General features: G+C 51.4%; 1 protein-coding gene across 3 annotated transcripts in view; it reads right to left on the bottom strand.

The window, feature by feature from the left end:
• FBXW8 (F-box and WD repeat domain containing 8) overlaps positions 1–24,722 on the bottom strand; it is a 104,447-nt gene that overhangs the window by 6,637 nt on the left and 73,088 nt on the right. Inside the window, exons 7-8 of one of the 3 annotated variants that reach the window (XM_037052189.1) lie at positions 24,276–24,482; positions 8,015–8,142 (exon numbers count right to left, since the gene is read on the bottom strand). In XM_037052189.1, the coding sequence (XP_036908084.1) occupies positions 8,015–8,142; positions 24,276–24,482 (335 nt within the window). The remainder of the gene's footprint in view (positions 1–8,014; positions 8,143–24,275; positions 24,483–24,722) is intronic. The other 2 variants (XM_037052190.1, XM_037052191.1) reach the window with 2 other exon arrangements.

The raw sequence follows: 24,722 nt of genomic DNA, 5'->3' as shown, positions 1-24,722 counted from the left end.
GCAAAGTCATTAGGCATGGCACTTTTGGGCAGCAAAAAGTGGGGCTTCGTGTTTCAACAACTTACTGGCCCTCTCACTCAAAGTCGCCAGGCACTGCTGTGCTCATGGTCAGTGGCTTGCCCGGGGCCCGAGCTGCGTGTCAGTGGCCCGTATCCTGCTTTATAGAAAAGCTGGATAAAATTTCTATGAGTGAAAACATAGTGTCCAAAATCAGACTCATTAGACAGGCTGGGAGAGTTTGTGAATTCGATGACACATCTGAAAAATCACCTAGAATGCAGCCCAGAAATTAGACGACAAGTGTGAACAAGGGGTTGAGGGACAGGAGGGGTGGGTCAGCCTGTGTCTGAAAGGGGCGCCAGAAGGGAAAAAGCAGGGCGGCGTGGCAGGGAGCAGCCCTCCAACAGCCAGAGGTGGACACGTGTCCAGAGCTACAGAGGCGCACTCACACTCCGTGAGCCGCAGTCAGGACAAAAACACCATCTAAGAGCATCCTGAAGTACGAGTCTGCGCAAGTCGTGGCCTTAAAAGCAACCTAAAGAAAAGAGACATTACCTACTGGGGAACAGTAACAGGCTGAGAGGAAAAACTAGAAACGCTATCTGGTGGCACAGGGAGCCGGCTCCGGCAGCGAGTTGCTCGGAAGCAGCCACGGCGCCTGCAGACGGTGCAGCCCTGCGTGGCCAGTGGGGACTGAGGCCGGTCTGTCACACGACAGGCAGCCGTCTCCCAAACACCACTCCACATTCCGACCACAGGGCCCAGCCGTGTGACAGGTGGGGGTGGGACAGATACAGTGCAGACAGACACCCATCAGAAAAGGCAAACTGTTCCCAGAAGACCGGCTTCTCCCTATTTAAGGCTTTGTGTTTTTGAATGAAATTCTGAATGTGTAGGTCACCTGTTTGAGTAAAATTGAAAAATGCTGAGGAGAAAACGATGGAAGGACGTACTCAAATTGGTAGCAGTTACCTTGGGGGAGAATGGCAATTGAAGGGAATACAGGTGGCTTTTACAGTTTGTTTACGGAACCAGAATGCCTTGGTGACTGGGAGGGGCACTCGGGGCCCTGCTCTGCCTAAGCCGGGTGGGGCGCACACAGGTGCTGGCTTCCTGGGCATGGTGCACACATCTCACACCCCCCCTACACACATACACTCTGTTTCAAGTACACGTGCAGTCTCAGAGCCCAGAGGGAAGATCTGTGAATTCTTCCTGCCTAGGACATGCCACCAACTAGGCAATGCATATTAATGACCACCTCCATTTCGCCAGCATACCCTCCAACCGCCCACTTCCAGGGAGGGAGCTGGGACGCATGCAGGGAGACCGTGAAACGTGCTGGAAAGCCCCGGTCTGCCTCTGTCAGGCCCTGGTGGGCCGGAGCAGGGAGGACGGGTGCTGTCTCCTGTCCTTAGTGACGTGAAAGGGACTCTGCCTGGAGTGACCGCAGCTGCCCCACTGACTCATGGGAACCTGGAAAGGGATGGGGCACGGGCAAGTTTAGCCCAATTACTTTTCAGCGCATGTCCGGTTAGTAAGCTGTGGTGATTTTCATCGAGAGCCCCCCTGTTGAATATTCATACTCCATAATTTACAGTTTGCCTGTTAAGGAGACAAAGGCAAACACAAATTTGGTCCAGAAGTTCAAAGTTTGCCATCTGTTTTCCTATTGCATTTAGATACCAGCACGGACGGCTGCAAATAAACACTCCAAACAACACAGCACTCGGGTACTTTGCACCACCAAAGAAAGCAAAAATGAGCCAAAACATGCTTGGACACCTCCCCACGGGAAACAGGAAAAGTGCTTACAGGGCGTCTCCTCAGGGGGGCTCCGCTCCGGTCTCCTGTCCACGGTCAGGGACAGTGAACCTCGCAGTGTGCGCGGCGCGAAGCCCACACGAGCCGAGCCGTTCAAACCCGCGCCCAGACCTGGCATCTGCCTGCAGCCCCTGCCCGTGCACCGCACCAACCCGACTGCGGTGTGGCTTGGCACAGCCTGTGCCCTCGGCGCTCAGATCAAACGCTCAGCGCTGGGAAACAGGTAGCACAGCAAATGGGCACAAGTCTACGCCAGGACAACCGGTTCCAGGGACAAGAAGAAGCCAATGACAGAGACTGTGAATCCTGATCTAGCGCGTATTTCATCAACTTTGCCCGTTGAAAAGAAAAATAATTGGTCCAAAAGCTGTAATTGTATTATGTTCAATATTCATGGCTGGGTTTGGAGGGCTGTTCCAACAGCCCCTCTCTCCAGCCCCTCTCTAATGAAAACCGCACCACAGGAGTCGGCTCGAGCCGCCAATTAAAACAAAAGACACCAGAACCTTCCAAAGACTCCAACAGAGAAGCATCCATCTGACGGGCAGGAAAACGTGCTGGAACGGAGAGGGAGGCACGCTCCGGCCGGTCCTGTGCTCGGGGCTCCGAACAACGCCCTGCAACACTTGCAGATGGAGCTCCCACAGCGTCCACCCTGCACCCCCACCGTTCGCTCCCCCCCCCACCAGCGGCAGCGGGGCCAGAAGCGGCGCAGCTCTGCCTTCGTCAGGCCAAGGCGTGAGCCTGAGGCTGTCTAATTGGGGGTCACAGCTCAGGGCTCGCTTCCCACTGCTTCGGATTAAATGATCCCACAGAAAATAGGGCAAACTGTTCTAGATGGCGAAGCTGCAGCCCATTCCGGCTCGGGCTCGGCAGTTTCATTAAGAAGGCCCTGACCTTTAGCAATATTTTTATCCAGAAAATAAAGGGAACAAGCAAGAAGGCATTAAAATGTAGGCTTAAAAAATGACCAAATTAATCAAGAAAACTAGTATTTTTCAAAAAAGAAATCAATACGTGATTCTGTTTAGTCTCGCTGAACCTGGGCTATTAAAGAGGATTTTAAATATAACCTTATATGCCAAAATCAATAGCTTTATCTGTATAACACTGACGATGGTCTTTAGTAAATGACCCTCTTGAAAGAGCAACTAGAAAAACAGCCGGTTTAGTCCAACTGGGCTTTGCTGAGAGCTCTCTGCCTGAAAGCCGTGTCTCCCAAGTTCCCGCTTCCCCTGTACAACCCGCAAAGAGCCCTCAGGTCCCTCGGACCAATCCTCCAGCCTTCCTGGACTTGTTTCCTCCTCCAGGTCAACCGCGCAGGGCCTCGAAGAGCTCCGCGCGACCGAAAGTGCTGGCACCCCAGCAAGCCGGCCCACCGCACCTACCACCTGTGGACACAGCGACGCATATACGACACGGAAGTGATGAGGCACGCGGCCCCAGACTGGAAGCACAGAAAGGTGCTTACTTTAATGTCCTTTTAGACCTTAATGAGGTAAGTATACCTAGAATAACCCCTCTCTTTGATGGCCAATTGATTTTCAACAATGGTGCCGAGACAACGGGGAAAGAACCGTCTTTCCAACAGATGATGCCGGAACAAGCAGACAGCCACATGCACAGGGTGAGGCTGCACTCACACCTCATGCAAAACTTAACGCCAAAGGCACTGTGACCTCGTTGTAAGAGCCAAAGATACAGAAAGTCTCTGAAGAAAACAGGAGTGAATCTTTGTGAGCTTGGGCTCAACTAGAAAAGGGCTTCTTCAGTAGGATACCAACAGCACAAGTAACAAAGAAAAAAAAAGAGAAACTGAACTTCATCAAAATAAAAGTTTTTGTGCTTCAGAGGACATCAAGAAAATGAAAAGACACAACACAGGATGGGAATAAGTATGTACAACTCGTGTCTGACTACAGACTGAAATTTGGAATACATAAAGGACTCCTAGCTCAATAAATGAAAAGACAAATAACCCAGTTTAAAAACTGGGCCAATGATCTGAGTACACCATCTAACCAAAAGGCACACGCAAGGATGCTCAACATCATTAGCAACCCAGAGAATGGAACGAAGACCAATGGTCCGTGGCTCTTCCCCTCTGACTAATTTCTCTCATCAAGATGAAAGGAGACTTGACGGGGCGGGGGGGAGGTGAATGCACAGAGTGATGTGCAGAGCGTGTCACAGAACGGCACACCTGAAATCCCCATGCCCTTACCATCCAACGTCAATACATGTAGTAAAAATCAGAAAAGTCACAACGAGAGCCTCAGGACAGTCGCAGAGGGACACTCTAACCCAGAGTTACCGCACAAGCCAGCAACTCCATCCCAGGCACACGTCCCAGAGAACGGAAAACGCACACCGACACGAAGTCTGCACGTGCGTGACAGCGGCAGACGTGGGGGTCCAAGAAAGGGGGACCACCCAAACGCTCTTTCACTGATGCCCGGACACGCACACGCGGTGTGCTCCTACAGGGGAATGTTGCCTGGCTCTGAAAGGAAAGGGGTGGTGGTCGGTGCAACAGGTTCCCCTCGTAAACACGCTAAGTGGAAGAAGCCGGTCAGGAAAGGGCATGATGTATGATTCCACTTACACAAAGTGTTCAGAATGGGCAGGTCCACGGACACAGAAAGCAGCTCGGTGGCTGGCTGCCCGGAGCTAAAGGGTTGGGGAAAACGGAGACTGACCGCTGCAGGATACCAGGCCCCCTGCAGTGATAAAAGCGCCCGAAAACTAACTCGGCGATGGTTGTACAGCCTTGTGAACCTTAGAGTGGATTATATCATTTAAATTGGTGAATTGTAGGTATGGAATTTTACCTCAGCCACGTTGCTAAAATTTTAAAAAATAATGAGATTACAGAGAAAAAGCTGTGGGATTTGTTGGTTCTATGGCCATTGCCTTGGCAACCCACTGCCGACCTGACAGAGACCCCCAACTCTCACTTTGGAGCACATCAGCAGAAGGGAGTGACACAGGAAAGAATCAGTTACCCTGAAGTTAAATCACAGATGCGTTGCCATCTGAGGACAGAAAGTTTCGGGAACAACGAACAGAGCTTCAGAGGCCCGTGGGCCCACAGTAAAAGGCCTGAGTCCCAGAAGGAGGAGACAGGGGACAAGGTCGGAAAAACACGCCTGAAGAAATCACAGCCAGACACTTCCCTCACGGGGGATGTTTACAGATCCGAAATGCTCCGTGAGCCCCCAAAGAGAGGTTAACCTTAAACTCTTCCCTGTTGACTTTCTCTTGGTAACCTGTTCAGGCTTCTCATAGATGCTCTAAGTCCTAAGCTATTAATTCACTTTTGTTTGAATGACAACACCTTGGATGGGAAGAAGCACCATTACTTTAGGTAACATTTTAAAATTCTGCCAATTGGTTTTAAGGTGCCATTGTAAAAGACACATCCCGGTTTCACAGGAGTGAAACTGCAAGAAGAAAAGGTGCGCCCCAAACAAATACAAAGCACCCAGTGTGTGGTGCGCCCCGAGAATGCGAAGGTCTGCGGCAGGCAGCACAGGCTGGAGCTTCCGCCCAGACGCCTACTGTGCGCTGCTCCTCCACCAGCATCGCTCTTCCTGGTTTCGCAGGAAGAGACCAAGCAGGCACTGAGAAACACTCATCGCTCCACAGTCTTAAAGCTCCTGTGCACAGCCCCGCCCCCTCTCACTTCACATCCCTGTTCCCAGCGAGGGAAAAGCAATGCCCAGTAACAATCCCATTTCCCCCCTGACCAGACTCCACCCTCGTTTTTCTGGAAAGGGAGGCGGGCTGGGTGACCTGTTTTCATTTTCCATTTCAGCCTATTTCTACACCCAGGCCCAAAGAAACTCCTTGCAAATTCCACCCATGTTTGCAAACTCAGGCCAATGTCCTTATTTTAATGAAAAACTATTTTTGTCTTAATCTGAGACAGTTTTATGTATCTTTAGAGGCCATTTCATTTTCAAGTTATTTATAAAGCACTAAGAGAATGCACTGGAAATTCATTTTTTTAATTAAAAAAAGAAAAAAGGAGGTTCCAGGTTTTAAAAATTGCATCAGCCGGGAAGTAACAGCCAAGGATGGAGTTCCCTCCACAGCACTTGACCCCGTCCTCCCACCTTTGAGATAAAACATAAGCTGCGTGAGCCTGGGTGAGCCTCCAATGCGATCGCACGCACAGCCACTAAGCCTTTGAAAGGAAAAGAACCGCAACAGCATTTCTCTCTACTACATTTAAAAGTCCAGATTTCTTTTTTTTTCCCTTTTCTTCATGTGCCGTCTTTAACCCTGTCTTTCAAATTACATGGCAAGCGCTGCCCCCGACTCAGGAAGAACAGTCTAGGTGGATGGTAAGTCCCTGACTCCACGCAGTGGGCGGAGAGCTGGCACACAGACCTGGGACCGCCCCGATCCAACGCCACTTCGGACAGTTTCCCCCCCAACTCCAAGGCACGAGTCTGTTCTTTACAGCCACAGAGACAGAAGGCTTTAAAAAAATAACACTGGTTTGCTAATTAAAATGGACTTAACACGGTGACTCTGGACAGCAAAATGATCAAGAACCCTTTTACACCGAGCATGTCACTCCTCCCCTGGCCATGGTGGTGCCATCTGGCATCCTGGCTCCAGAGGAGGAGGTCCGCCCTCTCAAGTGCATGTCCTGAGGACAAGCACCTCGGACGCACGGTCCAAGGTGCCGCCGACAGTGGCCGCGCCAGTCTGGCTCATCCGCCCTTCCACAGCCAGCTGGGCCGAGTAGCTCGGAAAGCCGGTCTCCTCTCTGGAACGCCGTCTTGGTTTCCTGGGAGCCTGGCTGTGCCAGACCACCGAAATGGCCCCACTGTAAACAAACTCTGAAGTGCGACCTACAACCCCAAACCCTCCCGCCTGGGTGCCCCGAAGCACCCCCGGCACTTGCTCCCTGGAAAGCAAGGAGCTTCGAGGCCCCTCCGGGCCGATCCTATAAGATAAGCTTGGAGCCTTTGTGTAGCTCAGTCTGGAAACGGAAACGTGAGAGTAAAACTACAAACGGACGTGTTCCATTTACTGGGACACACGTGGGGCCACTTACCAAGTATACTTCCTCTTAAGCGAAAAACCGGACACAGTGAGGAGTTCAATCCTCAGGTCTCAGAAATATCAGCCATTTTAGGAGGCTTCGAGAAAAAAAATGACCAAGTGTTCCCTTTGAGGAAAGCCTACTCGCATTTTCTTCTGGCTCGAAGGGAAGGGGGTGGTAGAGAGGTGAAGGTCAGGAGCTGAAAATATTATTTGACTAAATAATTACCTTTTGCAAGCTGCTGCACTGGTGTGACAGAGATCTGGGGTTTGGCATGAAGGAGCACCCGCCTCGAGATCTGACCCCCCCCCCCACCGAGCAGCCCGCCACCTGCAGCTGAGCCCGCAGGAGGGGCGCCCCAGCAGACCCTGGCCTCCAGCCACACTACCTCTCCTCAGGGCACTGAATCAGACATGGCAGATAACCAGCCAAAAATTTTAAAAGGAAAAGAAAAGACAAAGGGGAGAGGGCATGGGGAGGGGAAAAACCCCTAAAATTTGGACTCAGAGGGTCTTTTCAAACACTTTTAATCCTTCTGTGCTGACAGTTCCTGGAGCGTCCGGGGCTGGCACTGCACCCTGGACGGGGGAAATGTGACGCCCGCAGCCAAGGCGTTCCAGGGAAGATTGCTAATCACCTAAATAGAAACCGGAGTCTGCTCACATGAGGTCTCTCCGCCCCCGTCACCAGAGGGACGCCGCAGTGCTCTGAAATACACTCTTGACATCATTTGGCAGGCAACCCTATTTTGCTGAACATGATTCATCCCTTAGGTTATTGTTTTTAATATTCGAAAGTGAGCTTTTAAATGCCAAACAAATTTTGCAGCAGGGAGACAAAAGACACTCCACGGGGCCTCACTGGACCTTCCACCAACTGCGTCCACCAAATGGCTTAAAAGACAACCTTCCCGCCTCGTTGCAGAAATGAGGCAGCGGCAGCTCTGTCCAACTATTACCTAACACGAGACTTTGCTCCCCACGCTCACAGACAGCATCCATGGACCAGCTGAACTCAAAGTGGGCAAAGCTGTGGGGTGAGGAGGGAGGAGTGTGAGCGCAGCGGAGAAGACCGCGCAGGCCGCAGCGGAAACTGTGGCGGCCACAAAACCTGCATGTTCCTCAGACGTACCTCCTGTCCATGTTGCCGCTGACCACGAGATTGGGAGGGCTGTCCCTGAGGTTGACGCACGTGAAGTCACCCAGCGCATTACCCAGCTTCGAGAGGCAGCGTTCTGCTTCCAGGCTGTAGATCAGGATCTGGGGAGAAAGAGCACATGCAAGCGTCCCATTACACATGGCAGACCCGCATCCCACACACTTTGTTTCAGCCTCGTCCGGGGCGGGCCTGTCACCTCAGCTCCTGTGAAAGGCGTTCTATGCTGCCCCCAAACACCCTGGCCTTTTCCAGGTGATGCTATTATAGGGCGTGGCTGTTAAACGACCAAAGGAAATGCAAAAGAAAACACAGGAATCCAGAGTTCCCCAGCCCAGGGTGCAAACTCAAAGGACGTGGACAAGAATGCCAAACGAGGAGATGACGCTTCCCAGTTTCCCAGCCCAGAGACAGAGGCGTGGGAGCTAAGGTGGTGACTGCCTCTGGCTGGAACTAACGGGAGAGCTGGCAGATGCTGGCACGGGCTCCCGTCCCCTCCGCCTGTATTTGCAGCGCAGAAGGCGAAAGAACAGCACGCACGTCTAGGGGGACGAAGCTTTCAGTCACCCACTAGGTGCTTCCCTCGAGACGAACCGCACACCCAGACCCAAAGTCCTGGCCCTGGTGATTCTCTCTCGAGTCACTCTCCACTTGCTCATTTAAGAAGTTCCGTTCCAGAAGCCATGGAGGCCAGTGAAGAGGTGTTCTTGACCTCTAGACCAGGTACTTGTTAAGTTTCACCCTTTCATGCCTTCTCTCCAGAGAAAAGAAAAATAAAAGGGTGATTCATAAATAATCTTTGTGAAGATTATTTAAGTCTTTTACTGCGAATAAATTTTAGTATTCGATTCAACTTAATGAACATTAAATGCTGCTATGGGGCATTTGCGGTAAGTCCTGAGGACCTGGTTCTCGCCAGAAAATCGACACAGTTCAAAGCCTCCTGGTTAACAGAGTTCTGTGCATACATTTATACTGTTGGGTTGATCATAGGGTTGAAACCGATCGCTGAACTCGAAAGCTTTAATATTCATATTTTGTAGAGAGGTTCCCGACCCTTAGTATACACAGAGAGCGTGCTTTCTTTTTCCTGTCGGCCTACTCCTTATCAAGTACTAGTACACAGGTTCTTGTTTCAGTAGCGAGAAATTAATACCGTCAACTGCCTCCCCCTTGAACTCCATCAATCTCAATGTCAACGTACATTTCTAACAAGTGGATCTTGGGAAATTCCTAGTAGTCCAGGCAACACTGAATTTAACTAACTATAGTTATTGCTTACGGCATCTGAAAGAGGATGATTTCAAATTTTAAGATGCCTTGTTAATCCATAGAGACCATAGAGAGCAAGGTACATTTTACTTTTATTTTCATGCAGTTGAAAATAAAAGTTTCCATCAATTGTTGAGACATTTTCAACAATTCTAAAATATCCAAAATAAGATAATTTCTCCAGGTAAGAATGTAGAAATAATCAAACCTTCCATCTTCCATGAATAACCTTTAAACTGCATAAAATCAGCTCCTGGAAAGGAAAAACTTAAAAGCAGCAACCGCACGGCCCAGACCAAAGTAACAGCCGGCGCTCATCGGTGGACTAGCCCTATAATCAGACTTTAATAGGGTTCTTGAGCTCAATATCTTGTTTTTTACGTAGTTCTATAGCATGAAGGCCGGCCTTTAAAATATGAAACGTCCACGGTAAAGACACAGATTAAAATCTGATATTGAGCCCGTTCCTATTCTTGACCTTTTCTAGAAGTTCCTTCTGGACAAGTGGACGGGTCATTTCTGAGGGAAACAGTGAGATCTCATTCCACTCCAAGACGACTCTGCATGAAGACATCTAAGTTAGCTGTCAGGAGTCGAGCACTTTCGAAAATGCTCAATAATTCACTGAGCCAGAGCTAGCAAAGAGGACCTCCATCACGCCGCTTAGTTAAAGACCACAGAGATTAGAAAGCACATTACCCCTACCAGAGGCGGTTCTTCCCCCGTGACAAGTCCCCTGACGACCTTTACCATTTCTCCCCCCCTCTCCTGCACTCTCTCTCTTTGAATAAGGCTGAGCAAATGGGACTTCATTTTATCTGACTGCCACGGACTGGTGGGATTAATTATTCATGCTCACCCTCTCCCTCTCGTTAAGACCACGCATTAGACTAATTTTTCTCTTCGTTGCCCTGGTTGGGTGAGCCCCAACCCATGGCCACTCGCCTCACTCTCAGAGGTGTGTGGGTGCGCTGGGAAGAAGGGAACAGCTCCCCGTAGCTAAAATCTTGGAGAAAACACTCTGCACTAATGTGACCACCAAATCAATAGATGCTGCTGGGGAGTTTTTTCTTTTAAGTACCAAGTGGATATTACAAAAGAGCTTAAATGGCGATTACAGGGCAGAGTTTTTCCAGGAGGCAGATGGTTCTTTAAGGATTTTCGCTATTTTCTAAAATAGCGAAGCCCCACCCAGACTGGTGTGCACTCTGCAAAGCTGACTGCAGGAGGCGCCGTGCTCAGAATGAATGGGCGGCACCCCCTCTCCGTCATTAGCCTGCCCGCAGACCTCAGACCTCGTGGGCGCCTAGGGGAGCAAGTGCTGTTTGCAAAGAGCATCCTCTCAGCCTGTCTGTCACCGTCTTCTTCACGATCTTAGCGTCGTTTGCATAAATCCTAGTCTTGGAATCCTAACTATCAATTTTGTTCTAGTTAATCTAACATGACAGAATTACATAACAAAAAGTGGAGACCTCTGTCTGTCCATCTCTCAGAAATCAGCACGTGAACAGCTGAATGTGCACACCGCCGACCCCTTCTGCACGCGTCTGTCCCGTGTCTGTCTGTCTCCTCCTCTCCCTACATGTGCATATGCAATTATTCTATGACAGGAATAACTGTTCCACAGTTTGTTTTCTCTCCTAAATGGCACGAGAGCTCTTCCTTGGTCAAAACCTACAGGTAAATCTCGTTGTTTTCCTCTATAGATATTCAACTCCATGCTGACGAATGCTTGTTTCTGACTTGGAGAGAAAGTAAACAATGCTGTAATTCCAGCAAGGGCCTGTCAGCAACATGCGTGTATCAGTCATCTTCCACGCAGCGGGCACTGGAACGGACAGCGGAGGATGTGCAGAAGCCTCCACCTGCTGCCAGCCAGCCGAAACCAGCCACCTCTTCGCCAGCTGGTGTGCGGCACCAGCTGTCCTGCGCCTGCATCTGTGGGACTCGCCTCTCTGAGGAGGAGACCCGCCTTGCAGCCCCGTCCTAGCAGCTGGTGTGGGCAGCGGGGACAGCCATGTAGAGTCAGGAGGGAGGCAGCGGCCATGTTGGGGAAGCGTCAGCCATTGCCCAGGGGTGACCCAGGGGTGACCCAGCCCACTCGGCACCCAGGACTGTCTTTCCAACCAAACCACAAAGGAGAGAGCTGAGAAGCAGCCACTGTCCCTGCAGTGGGCGGAGCTCAAGGTGAGGCAGCCCCCGCCTCCCCAGGAAGAACTGGCGACTACCTGCAAACGCTTCCTGAACGGGGGACTGCCCCCACTGCCACCAGAAGGCACGGAAGGGTGCAAATTTAACAACCACCTGGTCTAGAGGTATTCAGACCAGGTATTTGTTAAATACGTCGCCCTTCCACCCTTCCGGGCAGTCACAAATCTGCCCTCACGCAGGTTCAGAGGCTGAATTTATACCACCAGGGAGGCCAACTACCCCCGAATGACCAGTTTCCAGTCCTTCCAGGATGGTAGCGTGCCCCCTGGCACCTGGCAGAAATGTTCTCAGAAGGAAGACCCGCTCAACCCAGGCCCCTTCAGAGATCAGCCAAATACGAGCTCTTAGTAAAAACAAAGTTCCAAATACAGGAAGAAATAGTTCACTGTAAGTGACAAGCAGAAAAGAGACAGAAGAATTAGACTTCCAAGAATATCAGATAAAGAAAATGTTTCCGAAATAAAACAGGGCAGGGGTCAAAAGCAGAAAATTGACTATCAGCTTTGAAAAACAACACAAATAGACTTTCTAGAAATTAAAACGCCAATGAATAAGTTACACAAGCAATTAAACAGAGTCCAAGAGAGAATGTGGCGAACTGGAAGACAGATTTGCAGAAATTACCCAGTCAGGGAGGAAAGCACAAATGAGCCGTGGACAGCAGGGGGTGACGACACGCTGGCCCGACCCTACGGAGCCCAAGTCCAGAAGGAGAGAACTCGAGGGGGCGGGGAACACAGCCACCATCTTGGTGGCACCAGCAGAGGACGCAGCCAATGGTCTCTTCCCAGGGCCAAGAGAAAAGAGCTGTCAACCTAGAATCACAAAGGACTGGCCACACTACCTCACTGAGGGGGAAATAACAATTTTGCTTTATGAAAACAAGACGGACACCTGTGGCTAAGAGACCCTCAGGAAAGGAACTTCCAGCGAGTATATTTTCAGAAGACAGAAAATCATTCCAAAAAAGGAGGTCTGAGATGCTGAAAGGACTCCTGAGCAAAAAGATCCAGGTAAATGTGCATAGTAACGGCGCACAAACACTGACCATACGTCACCATGACGACGCTGACTTGTGGGTAAACAAGGAGAGCACACTCTATCTGGCACAAATGACTCCTGACCCGGGGCCACATACCTCGATCACCAGGGGCCGGATGCCGGGGGGGCCTCCCAGCACGAGGGTCTGGGGTGAGCCGAGGCTTCCGAGGACACACGCACTGTGCCTGGCACAGAGGAGGCCCTTGGCCCACACTTCACGGAAGGATGAGTGTGTGGGGGAGGACTGCCGCGCATCCCGGCCGGGCTGGCCGTGCAGAGTAGCTGTGCCCCACGCACGCGAGCGAACACGCGGAGGCACAGCCACGTGCTGAGCTGGTTCAGAAGCGGGAGGGACAGTTTCATTCATCAGGATCTTGAAGTGCAAGACTAACAATGCTCATTAAAAAAAATAATAATAATAAAAGACACAAAGAAAAAGACCTCCCATCGTTTGGGCGGAGTTCACTCAGTGAGCAACCCCAGTTGTTGTTCTCACCCAGCATAAATATGACCCACACAACAGAGTCAGAAATCTCACTAAAAAAAAATGGGGTATCTGCGTAGTGCTGTTCACGTACAAAGATAAGTGAACCACCCCTACAAATTCACAGATGAGCTAAGATTAAAAAAAAACAGTGAGAAAGAGAGACAATTGGGAAGGGAGAGGGAGCTAGTGAGGAAAGAGTAAATCATACACAAAACATCCAATAAAAAAATAAAAAAGCAGTTAATATACATGAATAATGGATGTCTGATTTGAAAGCAGTTTACTCCGATATGATGTAATTTTTGACGAGCAGCCAGAGAGACTATTTTGCAAGTCCTTGCCAGACACAAGTCAGGGCGTGAGGCCTGGTAACAGGCGTATCTGCGAACATGTGGAAAGTGACTTTCACCACTGTCCCAGAGGTGACTTTCTGTTGGCAAACAAACCTTGCCTCTCAGGTGCACTTAGCAGCAGCCACCAGCAAGGTGCGGAGCTAGAAGACACGGAGCCCTGGCAGGCACGGGCCCGGAGCGGGAGCGCCCCTGCACAGCTTCCGTGACATGCTCTGGCCCGGCCCACGCTCACACGCTGCACAAAGGGAGACGCGGCCTGGGCCGCTTCCATGTTTAAGTTTTAATTGGAGTGACAAGTCCTCGAGGCCAAGATCTTGCAGGGCTGGGATGGTGCTGCTGAGCGCCGCCAGGCATCAAGCCGGCAAGGCCCGTGTGCGCTCCCCACCACCACGTGCCAATGCACCTGCAGCCCCCGCTGTTCCAGGACTGGACTCTGCCCGGGAAGGCACTGCCAACCACCACAGACCGTGCCAAATGCGGGGCTTTTGTGATGTGGGCAGATGTCTACAAAGGACCAGAGCGAGGCCAGACCAGCACCTATTGTGACCTAAGCCTGAAAGGAACCCAGAGAGCAAGAGTGCGCTCTGGCAAGGATGCAGGCACACACAGTCCGGCCTCCCGCTCCACACGCACACACAGCACGGTGGAGCTGGAAACAGCCAGGGAGGCGGTTTACTTGGTGGCGTGAGCAAAGACGCTCTCTGCTTTGCTTGGGGATCTCCCGGACAACCTGTCCCAGCACCAGAGCAACGTGCGGCCTTGAGGAGCTGGTTCAGCAGCGGCAAACAGGAAGTGTTCAAGGCCAGAGCCTTTAGTCCAGTGACAAGACTGTGATTATGATGTAAATGTGTGACTGAAGCAGAAAACCTTTCCAGCTTCCTTTTGTGCTCCCAGCAGGCCCATCCCAGTGAAGAGCAGGGACAGTTTCAAAGCGCTTCACAAACAGCAATGACGTGTAGCTAATTACGGGGCCCGTGAGCAGCTATTATGAAATCTGTTTTGTTCTGGGAGGAAGACTGAGGCCATCCTCTGCGTGCTATGGAGTGAACCCCTGAACACGAAAGGCAACGTGGGTATTGTTTTTCAGACGGGAAGGTCACGAGATGGCTGGGAGGGAGAGACGTCTGCATGAGACCCAGGGCTCTACACTGGCCTGGGATGACATTTCTCATTGGCTACCCGGCAACTGCTAGTTTGGCTTCAAGTTGGACTCAGCGAAAGATTAGAAGTGGCCGGACAAGCCGAATGTTGCTGAACCGAGGAACCAAGGCAAGTGACAGCTGATGGAAGAGAGTGAACACCCAGTGAGCACCGGGGCCTCTGGTGTAGGAGAGACAGTGCAGCCACGCCCCCACCCCCGACCCCGCCCACACCCTGGGGGTCTAACTCCCTCAGAACCACTCGAGGGGCGCGCCTGTACACAGTAGCTGCTGGGGACAGTCACTACGTGCCCATCACACACCCTTTCCGAATCTGTTCTGTTTGCTTCTCACAGCCCCCGAGAGGAAGATGGACAAGTGCTCCGTCTACCTTCTGTGTAGACAGACATGGGGGCTAAGTGACTCTAAATAACTGGCCCAAATCACACAGGTGACGGCAGCAGCGGAGGACGCACTCGGCGGGCCCACCCTCCGCCTCCCAGGCCCATGTCTGCCGCCCTCCCATGTGCCTCCTCCCGACTCCTGCAGAAAGAGTTGTTAATAACGCTTAACATCGATAGCGCTCTCCTACGGGCAAGACACTGCCACGACGCTTCTCCCGCCTGGTCCCCGATGCCACAGGTGTCAAACTCCAGACGTGGCAGTGAAGTTCTGGGACCAGGACGCACACCCAGGTGGGCGGGCTTCCAAGCCCAGGCTCTTTAACCCCGACCCCCTCTCAGCATGGGCAGCACTCGGCAGACATGCGGAGTCTCGGGCCGCCTGAGTCCCTGAGCCAGCAGCCTTGAGGCCGGGGTGCAGAGAGCCGCATTTTCCTGACGCCTGCTACTTTCCAAGGACCCTGAACAACACCTACCCTGCCTCCAAGCCAAAACCAATTTCCACCACTAAAAAGTGTTAGCCAGCAATAAGTGCCCACTATCTGCCTCCCAACTGACACCCCTCTACTTGAGGACAGTGCCAGGCAGCAACAGTGTCAAAACGGGACACGCGGGACCTACGAGCCGTGCGGGCAGAGAAGGCGGACATTCACAGAGAGCCGAAGCAGCTGGAACAGGCTCCTTCAGACAAGTGGGAATCTGCCCGAGCCTGTCCTGCGAGGACAAGGATGGAGGGGAGAGGGCGGGCCGCTGCCCTGGAGAATACGAAAATTCGCAGGGCAGTCTGCCCCGGGCCGGGGCTGGAACACAGGGCGGGGGCGGAGGTTGTGGGACTGGAGAGCAGGCAGAAGGTGTGCACCAGGGCCTACCCACGCGCGCAGGCGCTGCTCTGACAAAACCCCAAACGGACTGTGAGGAAGGGCACCGACAGGAGGCAGAGACAGGAAAGGTGGGGCGAGGGCTGGAGAGGAATTCTTTCCAGGTCTTTTCCAGTAGGTTTTAAAACTTACTGTCAACACGAGGTAAGGGTTCACCACCCAGGGAAATGCCACAGGGCAGAGGCCACCGGGGGTGGGGAGTGGGTAGAGCCTGGGCCCAAGGCCCTAACCTGGAAAGGTCTGAAGGTACTGGATCTGGCCCGGGCCCCGTCAGAGATTCTCACGCAAGGCATCGGGCTGGAGCAGGAGAGGCGAGGCAGGGGCTGCTCCTCAGGTTCCCGGCCTCGAGTGAGCGACACAGCGCACACCTCGCCACTCCTCCCAAGCCCCTCAGTGTGCGGAATGAGAGCATTCAAATGTGGACGGAGCTGAAGTTTTCCTTCGCCCACCTATGAAACCAGATTTACTCTGTAAATTAATAACACACTAAGACAATGCATAAAAGAGTAACTCTGCGTCCATTACAAGAATTCATCTGCAACTCAATAATTGATGTTAATTACAAGCGCCCTGTCTCACACAGTGCCTTACAGAAGATGAAAGCGCTGAGGAAATTAATAAATCATACTCATCTACATATTGGATAAAAGGCAAAATTTCTCCACAGTATTTCATTAGTCTCATGTGAGCTGCCCTGTGTATCTGAAATTGGTGAAACACCTTTAACGCCGTGACACCCACACTCACTCAGGCCATCCTCCGCGTGCCCTTCCCCTGCCCGCCTCCAAACCAACACCCCTCCAAACCAACACCCGCAGCCTCAACCGTCAGGAGACACGGCCAAGGCGCACCCAGCCTGCAGGGCTGCCCTGTTCCTCCTGAGCAAAGGCAAACATTTCCGACAGCCCTCCCCGGGACCTGCATTGACTAAAAAGCACACTGATTTCCAGCCCCTGTAACAAACCTACGTGCTGCCTGGGCCCGAGACGCACCTGGCAGGAGGCAACCAAAGCTGTGCCCGTGCACAGAATGAAATAAAAGCAAAGACCAACCCCACGTTCATAGGCCCCCATGGGTGGGAAATGGCAAACCAGGGTGGAAGGTCAACACAAAGAGTTGGGAAGGCCATTAGAAAAATTAGGCCCTAAATAAGATTCCAAGATTAATTCAAAAGCAAGCCAGAAAAAGGCAATAATCAGCATATATATACTTCAAGGTAATGAATAGTCTTGTGAGCTTGCTCAGGGCTCCAAGCATGTTCGCTGATCAGTGTTTTTGAAAATCAGAAAGTGATACAAGTGCCACTGGTCTAAAACACGATGCAAGTATGAGTGGAGGCGAAAGATGTTTCAGACACAGGGCCAGGCTCCTCCACAAAAGGCTTCACTCCTCCAAGGCCGATAGGCCACATGACTCGGCAGCCACTTGAACTTGGTGCATTAGTGCTGCACAACGCTAAACTGACCTGCCTCTGCTCCCCGAATGCATGCTTTCAAAACACTTCTGGGGAAACGAACCTGCTGAAGAAGCACAGACCGCCATCTCGACAAAAGGACCTGAGCCCGGTTCCCACGCCACCCCAAGGCACCTGTGCTCCAGCGACCTGGACCACTTCTGCGCTGCCCCCTGGGCCCTCGGGGACCCTTCCTCCAAGCCTGACGCCTCTGCCTGAAGTGCCCTCTTGCCCAGGCTTTCCTGATGAACTCCCTGCACGGACCCCAGGGCTGGTGGGGGTAGGGAGGTCCTGGTGCTCAGTATCTAGCAGGCACGGGACCTACCTCCGCATGTTAGTAACCTGACAAAGGTTTATCTGGCTCAGCCCCAATGGTTTGGCCACTACCTTGACTTAGCGGAAGACAGCTTTCCCTGTGTGTACTTCCTACAAGGTCACTGCCCTGCTGGGGAGTCCTTCAGGACTGCTGGGGGCCCTACAGCCCTCTTTGCGTCCACCAGCAGCAGCAGCAGCAGCCGTCTAAGAAACTTTCCACAGACTCACTGTCGTGGCTGCGTAGGACATCAGAGGCAGTCAGGCCCCCAAAGGTGCCCAGGTCAGATGTTTCCTGTCTGTCCAGAGAACCCCGAGGGCTCCGTGAGCTGCTTCTGGGTCCTACCAACACATCAGGAGAATCTCATGTATTATGAAATTACATGAACAATTATATCACTTACTGACGCCATTTAAACACTAAGACACGTACAAACCACATCTGAATGGTCAGTCCCCACCTATTCATCTGAGTGGTGCTTCATCACTTCGGAACTCAGGAAGCTCACGGTGAAGGTCTCCCTACGACCTGGCGTGCCTCTCAGTGCGGAGAAAACAACCCCTCCATTGCTCAGTCGTCGGTAAGGAACATGAGGCTGCAGGCCCTGAGGCAGATGTCATGCCTGATCCATCCCTCTGTTTCCAGTGCCAGTCAGAAACGCAGCACGTAGCACGTGCTCAATAAAGTCATTAACAATGACTGTAACCTAGGCAACAGAAACTGATCCTTCTGGTAGTTGACACCAGTCAATAACCTAGAAAACTGGTCTCCAAGAACTATCTTCCTAAGCTTCCCCGGGAATAAAGGAAAGATAAAACACTAACGGTTTTACAGTGCAAGTGAAAAGGAAATGCAACATGCTGTGACCTTTCAGTTTTAAATCATTCATCCTGCTTGTGAAAGCCCGAGCTTCCCACCTCTCCCTGGGATGGCATCTTGAACAAAAGAGGGAGTGGGCACATCTCCTGGGGCCCCACGGGAGACTGGGGTCGGAAGCCTGGAGCGCGTGTGTCTGATTCCAAAGTTCTCCCAGACAGACACTGCTCGTCGTGACAAGTGCAGGCAACCAATCCCGAGTCTCTTTGCGTCCGTGTGAAGGGAATGATTATCATGAGAGACACTAGCAATTATTTTCCAGCGTGATGTAAGCTGAGGCGGCAGCGCCAAGCCAGCGTCCTTGTCAGACACGCCCGGCCTTCAGCATGACTTCACTCGAGTGCCCCCCAATTAGGATGTGCGCCGCATGCTAAGCACTTCAGAACCAAATTAGGAAGCAGGCCCAAATGCACAGTGACGCTGAGAGCCCTAAGTGGGCCTCTTCCTCCGTGAGGCATGAGGCTCGTCGTCAACATAATGGTCTGGAATGAGGCAATTCTATCTTCCAAGCCGCCACCTCTGAGGGCAAAATTTAATTCGGGAGCAAAAAAGAATTAACAAAGATGACACAGCATCACACACACGTTTTCCTGGTTGGAAGACTGACAGATTCAGGAAATACGAGACACAGAAACAAATCTTAAAGGGACATTCGGGGACAAAGGTGGACAACGGAGCTGATGCTGACTTCTGCACTGCAGCAAGGCGGGGGTGGGGTCAGAGGAGCTGCTGTGGCATTCGCTTTCTTTCACGATCACGTGCCACCTAGCAGCGGCCACCTCTAAGGTCATGTCCGCCACTGAAGTCTGAGAGCCCAAGAATGCACCGGCAAAACTTAGGTTTCCGTTTTCGTCTGAAAGTGAGAGACCTCTGAGGAGCCCTTCTCACCACCCCCTGCCCAGCAGGACACGGGAAGTGATGAGAAAGTTCCGACTTCCTGCCCAATCACCCCGCCAGCAGCACGCACGGCCCTCAGGGAGACCTGGCTAGAGAGGCAGCCGCACGCGGCGATTCCTCAGCCCCTCTCAGAAAGAAGCCTCCAGCTGCCAGTGGCTCCAGTGGTGGGACACTCAACACCCCTCTGCAGGCAAAGGAGAAAGCTTAAACCACCTGGTCACTGCAGCCGAGGCCCCAGTCCCTGGATGCTGGGCAGAAGCCCAAAGGCAGGGTGTCCCACCCCCTCGTTTCACAGAAAGAAGCGAGTCAGCTCACTGTCTGAAAAAACCATGGGTTCTCCCTCCAATGGCACCAAGTGCACCGAGAAGGACCACGTGTCAGTGTGGGTCGCAGCTCTGTCCTGCCTAACGGCAGCCTGAGAGGGTGGTCGGTCGGTCCCATTGCATGGGATCTAGGTCATCCGGGGGACTGCGGATGGGCAACCCTTCACCCCCAAAGCAGAGTGCCACGAAACAGTTTCATGACGAGCAGGACCAGACACATCTCTACATACTCCCTCTGGCCTCATTTCGTTGTGATCTTTCTGGAAACCCCGTGACAGAGAAGATGTCACAGAACTGCCAAGGAAGATGGGAGGTGTGGTGGCCCCCTGCCACTTGCTGAGGGACGCCACCTGCAGAGGGCAATAGCTGTCGGGACACAAAGGCGCAGGCCCCTCTGGCCCAGCAAGTCTCCCTTCAGGAACAAACCCTCCAAATACACATGTGGGGACCCCGTCCCACCCACAGCAGCCGGTGGCCGTCTGCAACCGAACACGTGGCAAGGGCGGACCAGCCAAAGGCACACCCCCAGGTGAAGTGCCATAAAGCTGCAAAAAACACAACAAAAAACCGCCAAACACAAGGAAGTTCTCTAGTACGTAATGAGCCATGATGAAATGATTTGTAAGAGCTTTTGTTGCCCTGGCCAGTGGCTCAGCCGGCTGGAGCATTGTCCCAGGCACCAAAAGGTTGCCGGTTTGATCTCTAGTGGGAGTACGTACGGGAAGTGACTGGCAGATGTTTCTCTCTGACGTAAATGCCTCTCCCCACCCCTCAAAATTAATAAACATGTCCTTGGGTGAGGATTAAAGAATGAAAAGAGATTTTGTTTAAGGAAAAAGCAAGGTGCAGAACAATAATATTTTACCACTTATGTTTTTTTTTTAAAGATTTTTATTTATCTTTAGAGGGGAAGAGAAGGAGAGAAATATCAATGTATGGTTGCCTCTCATACATCCCCCACTGGGAACTGGCCTGCAACCCAGGCATGTGCCCTGACTGGGAATCGAACCGTGATCATGTGGTTCACAGGCCTGTGCTCAATCCACTGAGCTACACCAGCCAGGGCACAATAATAATTTTTTATTGATTTTTAGAGAGAGGGGAAAGGAGAGAGAGAAAGAAACACCGATTTGTTGCTCCACTTATTGATGCGTTCCTTGGGTGATTCTTGTATGTGCCCTGACTGGGAATCGAACTGTGATCATGTGGTTCGCAGGCCCGTGCTCAATCCACTAAGCTACACCAGCCAGGGCAATATTTTACCACTTATGCTTTTTAAAAGGGGGGGATTGAGAGAATGTCTGGAAAATTCGCTTACACATGTGCACAACATCTCCAGAAGGATGCATGGAAACTGGCAATGCTGATGCGGCTCCAGAAAAAGCAGCTCAGTGGCAAGCCGGAAAAGTGGGGAGGGGTCACCCCATCGTACACCCTTCCTTTTTGTGTCTCCTGATTTCTAGGTGAATGCATTCCTCGTTTTAAACACTCTTTTTAAAAAAGATGTTTAAAAATCTGATCTTTAACAGTGAAAACAGACAATAGGCATTTTTCTATGACTTTACTTGGGCAGAGAAAATGCTGACAATTCCCAGTGTGGTCCCGAGGCCTGGCCTGTGAGCTTCACAAGCCTGGGAACCTGCACTGATGTACAGAGCGCGAACTCTCTGTGATCCCCGGCGGGGGTTGGGGTGGGGGAGCTGGAAACGATTACACCAGCTGCATGCACAAGCCTTGTCTTGAGGTTAAATAGACACACCTTGCTCATTGCTTGGTTTCATCTCCTTAGAAAACTGTTTATTAACAGAGCCGGGCTACTAGACAATGACCAGTGTGTGGAAATCTGTGGGTAGGGCTGTTTCCCACTCCAGTGCCGGGAGCACATCCGGTGCCCCACAACTATCTGGGATGAACACACGCCGTGCTGGCCACCAGATGTATGAATGAATCCGAACCATTATTATCTGATGCTCAGACAGCTGGGGTGCCTCTAAAAGGCTAATGCGTTCATCGCACAGACACAGCAAGGATATCCCCCAACTAACCCAAAAAAGCACCTTGGAGCACTTCCCCAGGTAGAGAGACTTCAGCTCCCCACTCAGAGGTACTCTACATCAACTTCGCCGTCTGCCTTGATCACACGTGATCAACAATGGACGCCAGCTAAACCCCAGCTCTGCACCAGCTACAAACGGAGATAAACCAAACTCTCTGTTCTCATAAAGCCTTCGTCTGATTCTGAGTCACCCAGGCCAGAGGCGCCGACACCAGCCTCCAATGGCCGCAGCTCCAGGCAAACGCTGCTGCGAATGGCCTCATACCAACCTCACCCGATGTGCGGGGACACGCTCTGCCAGGCCAGCGCTCAGATGCAGCCAGAACACGGCATCCACAGGCAAAGTGGCCCACCGCACCACACATGAAACTCTTGGGAATGACGACAGTATATTATAGGATAGCAGCAGGGCAACACGCTTTATCTACATAGCAACGTTACACGACCATTGAATTTCTTAAAGATGCCGGTTTTTCTGAGGAAGCAAAAACCCATCAAATGCAACCGGGTGGGAAGTCCTGTGTCTGCAGAACTAAGGGAAGCGACACAGACAGAAGCGTGGCTCCCCTCACGTCCGATGGACGCTCTCACGTGGAGAAACCGAGAAGCGCGCCAGTGCAGAGTGAATGCCAGCGACTGCGGCCGCGACCACTGGGCCTGAACGGTGCGGCGCTCACAACAAACTCAGGAGACCAGTGGCAGCTGTCGGACTCCAAAGGACGCGTCAGCGCCTTCCTGCCACAAATTTACTTCCTTCAATTTCAAAATTCCAATGAAACACACCAGTAACAAGTTGAGACACTATAAACTTTTAAAAATGAATTTTCATAAAATTAAGGTATTAATCAGCAGATTCTTATAGTTAATGCTTTTCATTGGGTTGAAAATGTTCAGAGGCGTCCAAAAGTGCCAGGCCCATCCACAGCTAGAGGCTGCTCCCAGCCTCACTTTGTGCGCACGGTCCCTTTAAGTGGTTTCTCAAATACATCCACTAGGATTTTATCAAAATATTATGATGGTGTAGAAATAAGTCTACTTGGATAAGTTAAAGAGAAATAGGAGCTGCCAGATGAAAAATTTATTAAAAATATGAAAAATTTAAACCAGGCTAGCATTAAATATATCCATCCCCTCACTACACTGAAAACTTGAGAAATGAGATAACCCAAACTTGAAAGCATAATGGATGGAAAATGAAAAAGTAAATATTCAGTCTTTCTTGTCTGAACAAATGAGCTCACAAGGGATCAGAAAAGTTTTTGTAAAGCCCGAGAAAGGAGACAGCCTTAGGAAACCAACTGCCGCCCCCCTCCCCCACCTCCTGAGAAGGCAAAACACAGGAGCTATATCATCAAAGACTTGTCAGCTAACAGGTAACAGGCTCGGAGCCTGCCCCAGACAGACAGCCTGCCTGGAGCAGGAAGAGAGCCCCTCCCCACAGTGAGATTACAGCGAGCCCCAGGGGCTTCCTGCTGCGTAATCCTCAGGGATGAAGGATACGTAACTGGAATCCGGGGCACCTCAGTTCTCTGCGTACTAAGTTGCAAAACCAGTGAACACCTGCACAAATGAGACCTGACCTCACAGGTGACTGACATATTAGGGGAAACAGGATGTAAAAGTCACAACCAGAGGCCAGAATCAAACTATGCATGGTAGAAATTACGGGACGCACACTGCTAACTGGCCCACGCCAGGCAATATGTCCAAAGCTTGACAAACAGATTCATTTAACCTGACAATTCCATAAAGCAGGTACTCTTATGAACCCTTTACAAACGAGGAACCGAGGCAGAAAGAGGGTTATGCAGCCTGCTTGAGGCCTCCTGGGTGGTAGGTGGCAGGGCTGGGACTGGAACGTGCACGCCCAGAGCCGGGCTCTTCTCCGGCACTCCCCACAGCTGCGAGGGGAAGGGCCTCTTCCTCGGGGCGGGCTGCTCTCCCAGAAGCCACAGTCCTGGGAGTTTCTTCCCAGGGATGACGCCACTGCCCCACTGCCGGCGGGGTCAGGAGCAGCAAACGGAGAAAAAACAAAACAAACCCAAGCCTGGTCCTCTCCCTGATTCCACTGGAGGACAAAGAGACTTCCATAAATCAGCTGAGACTTTAAAGGCTAAGTACTTGGCCTACAGTCAGGATAGTAAAATGCTAAGTAGTGATAAAATTTAGTTATCGTGCAAAGAATTTCAATTAAAAACTTCTCCTTGCTTCTGGCTCAAAAAGTATCAGAGGTACTGTTATGCACTGTTGGTGAGAACATAAATTTTGATGCAAACATTTTTCTACAGAGATTCGTTTTAGTGCATAAATGCACCTATAAATGCATAAATTTTTTCTAGGTGGGCACCTATTGGAAACTATTAACAGTTTCTTCTGTGGAGTGGGGGAAAGGCAGAGAAAGAAAATGACATATCCTTTTCACGTGCTTGAACATTCCACCCCCCAAATGTATCTCAGGGCTCTAATTTTTTAAACTGCCTTCTAAAACATAAAAACTGACGCTCTGTCTCGTCAGCCGCACACCCTGCCTTCTGTACCTTGTTTCCCTCGTGCACCCATCCCAGACTCTTCACTCCAAAAGCAGCCTGGGTGGCCGAGACGTCGAGACAGGTGGCAGGCTGGCCGCAGACGCAGTGCAGGGTTCTGGCAGAGTCGTCGGCCCTCAGCAGGTACACCAGGTCTCCAGCAGCGGCTACTGCCACTGGGTGCCTTTCGGTGTCTGGAATCAGTTCTAGGTAGTCAACCTGGAAAAGGACAAGAGTTGTTTCTTCCTTCAGGGCCAACTACAAGTCACCCTGACTTGGTCAAAAGGTGTCCCAGTCCCGCTACATGGCAGTGAGAAGACCAGCAACCCCCAGGAAAAGCAGGGGCAAAGGCGCAGTTCCCAGGAAATGAAACACAGCTCTCACACAGAAAAAAAGATGCTCATCGTTGGAGGCACACAATACACTCCCAGGAAGAGAAGTACAAACTAAAAATTAACT

The sequence above is a fragment of the Sturnira hondurensis genome, unplaced genomic scaffold, assembly GCF_014824575.4.
Source record: "Sturnira hondurensis isolate 20B ecotype Veracruz unplaced genomic scaffold, ASM1482457v3 Scaffold0007406, whole genome shotgun sequence".
Taxonomy (NCBI): Eukaryota; Metazoa; Chordata; class Mammalia; order Chiroptera; family Phyllostomidae; genus Sturnira; species Sturnira hondurensis.
Note: the sequence above shows the minus strand (reverse complement) of the source record. Positions and strands in the feature narration are given on the sequence as shown.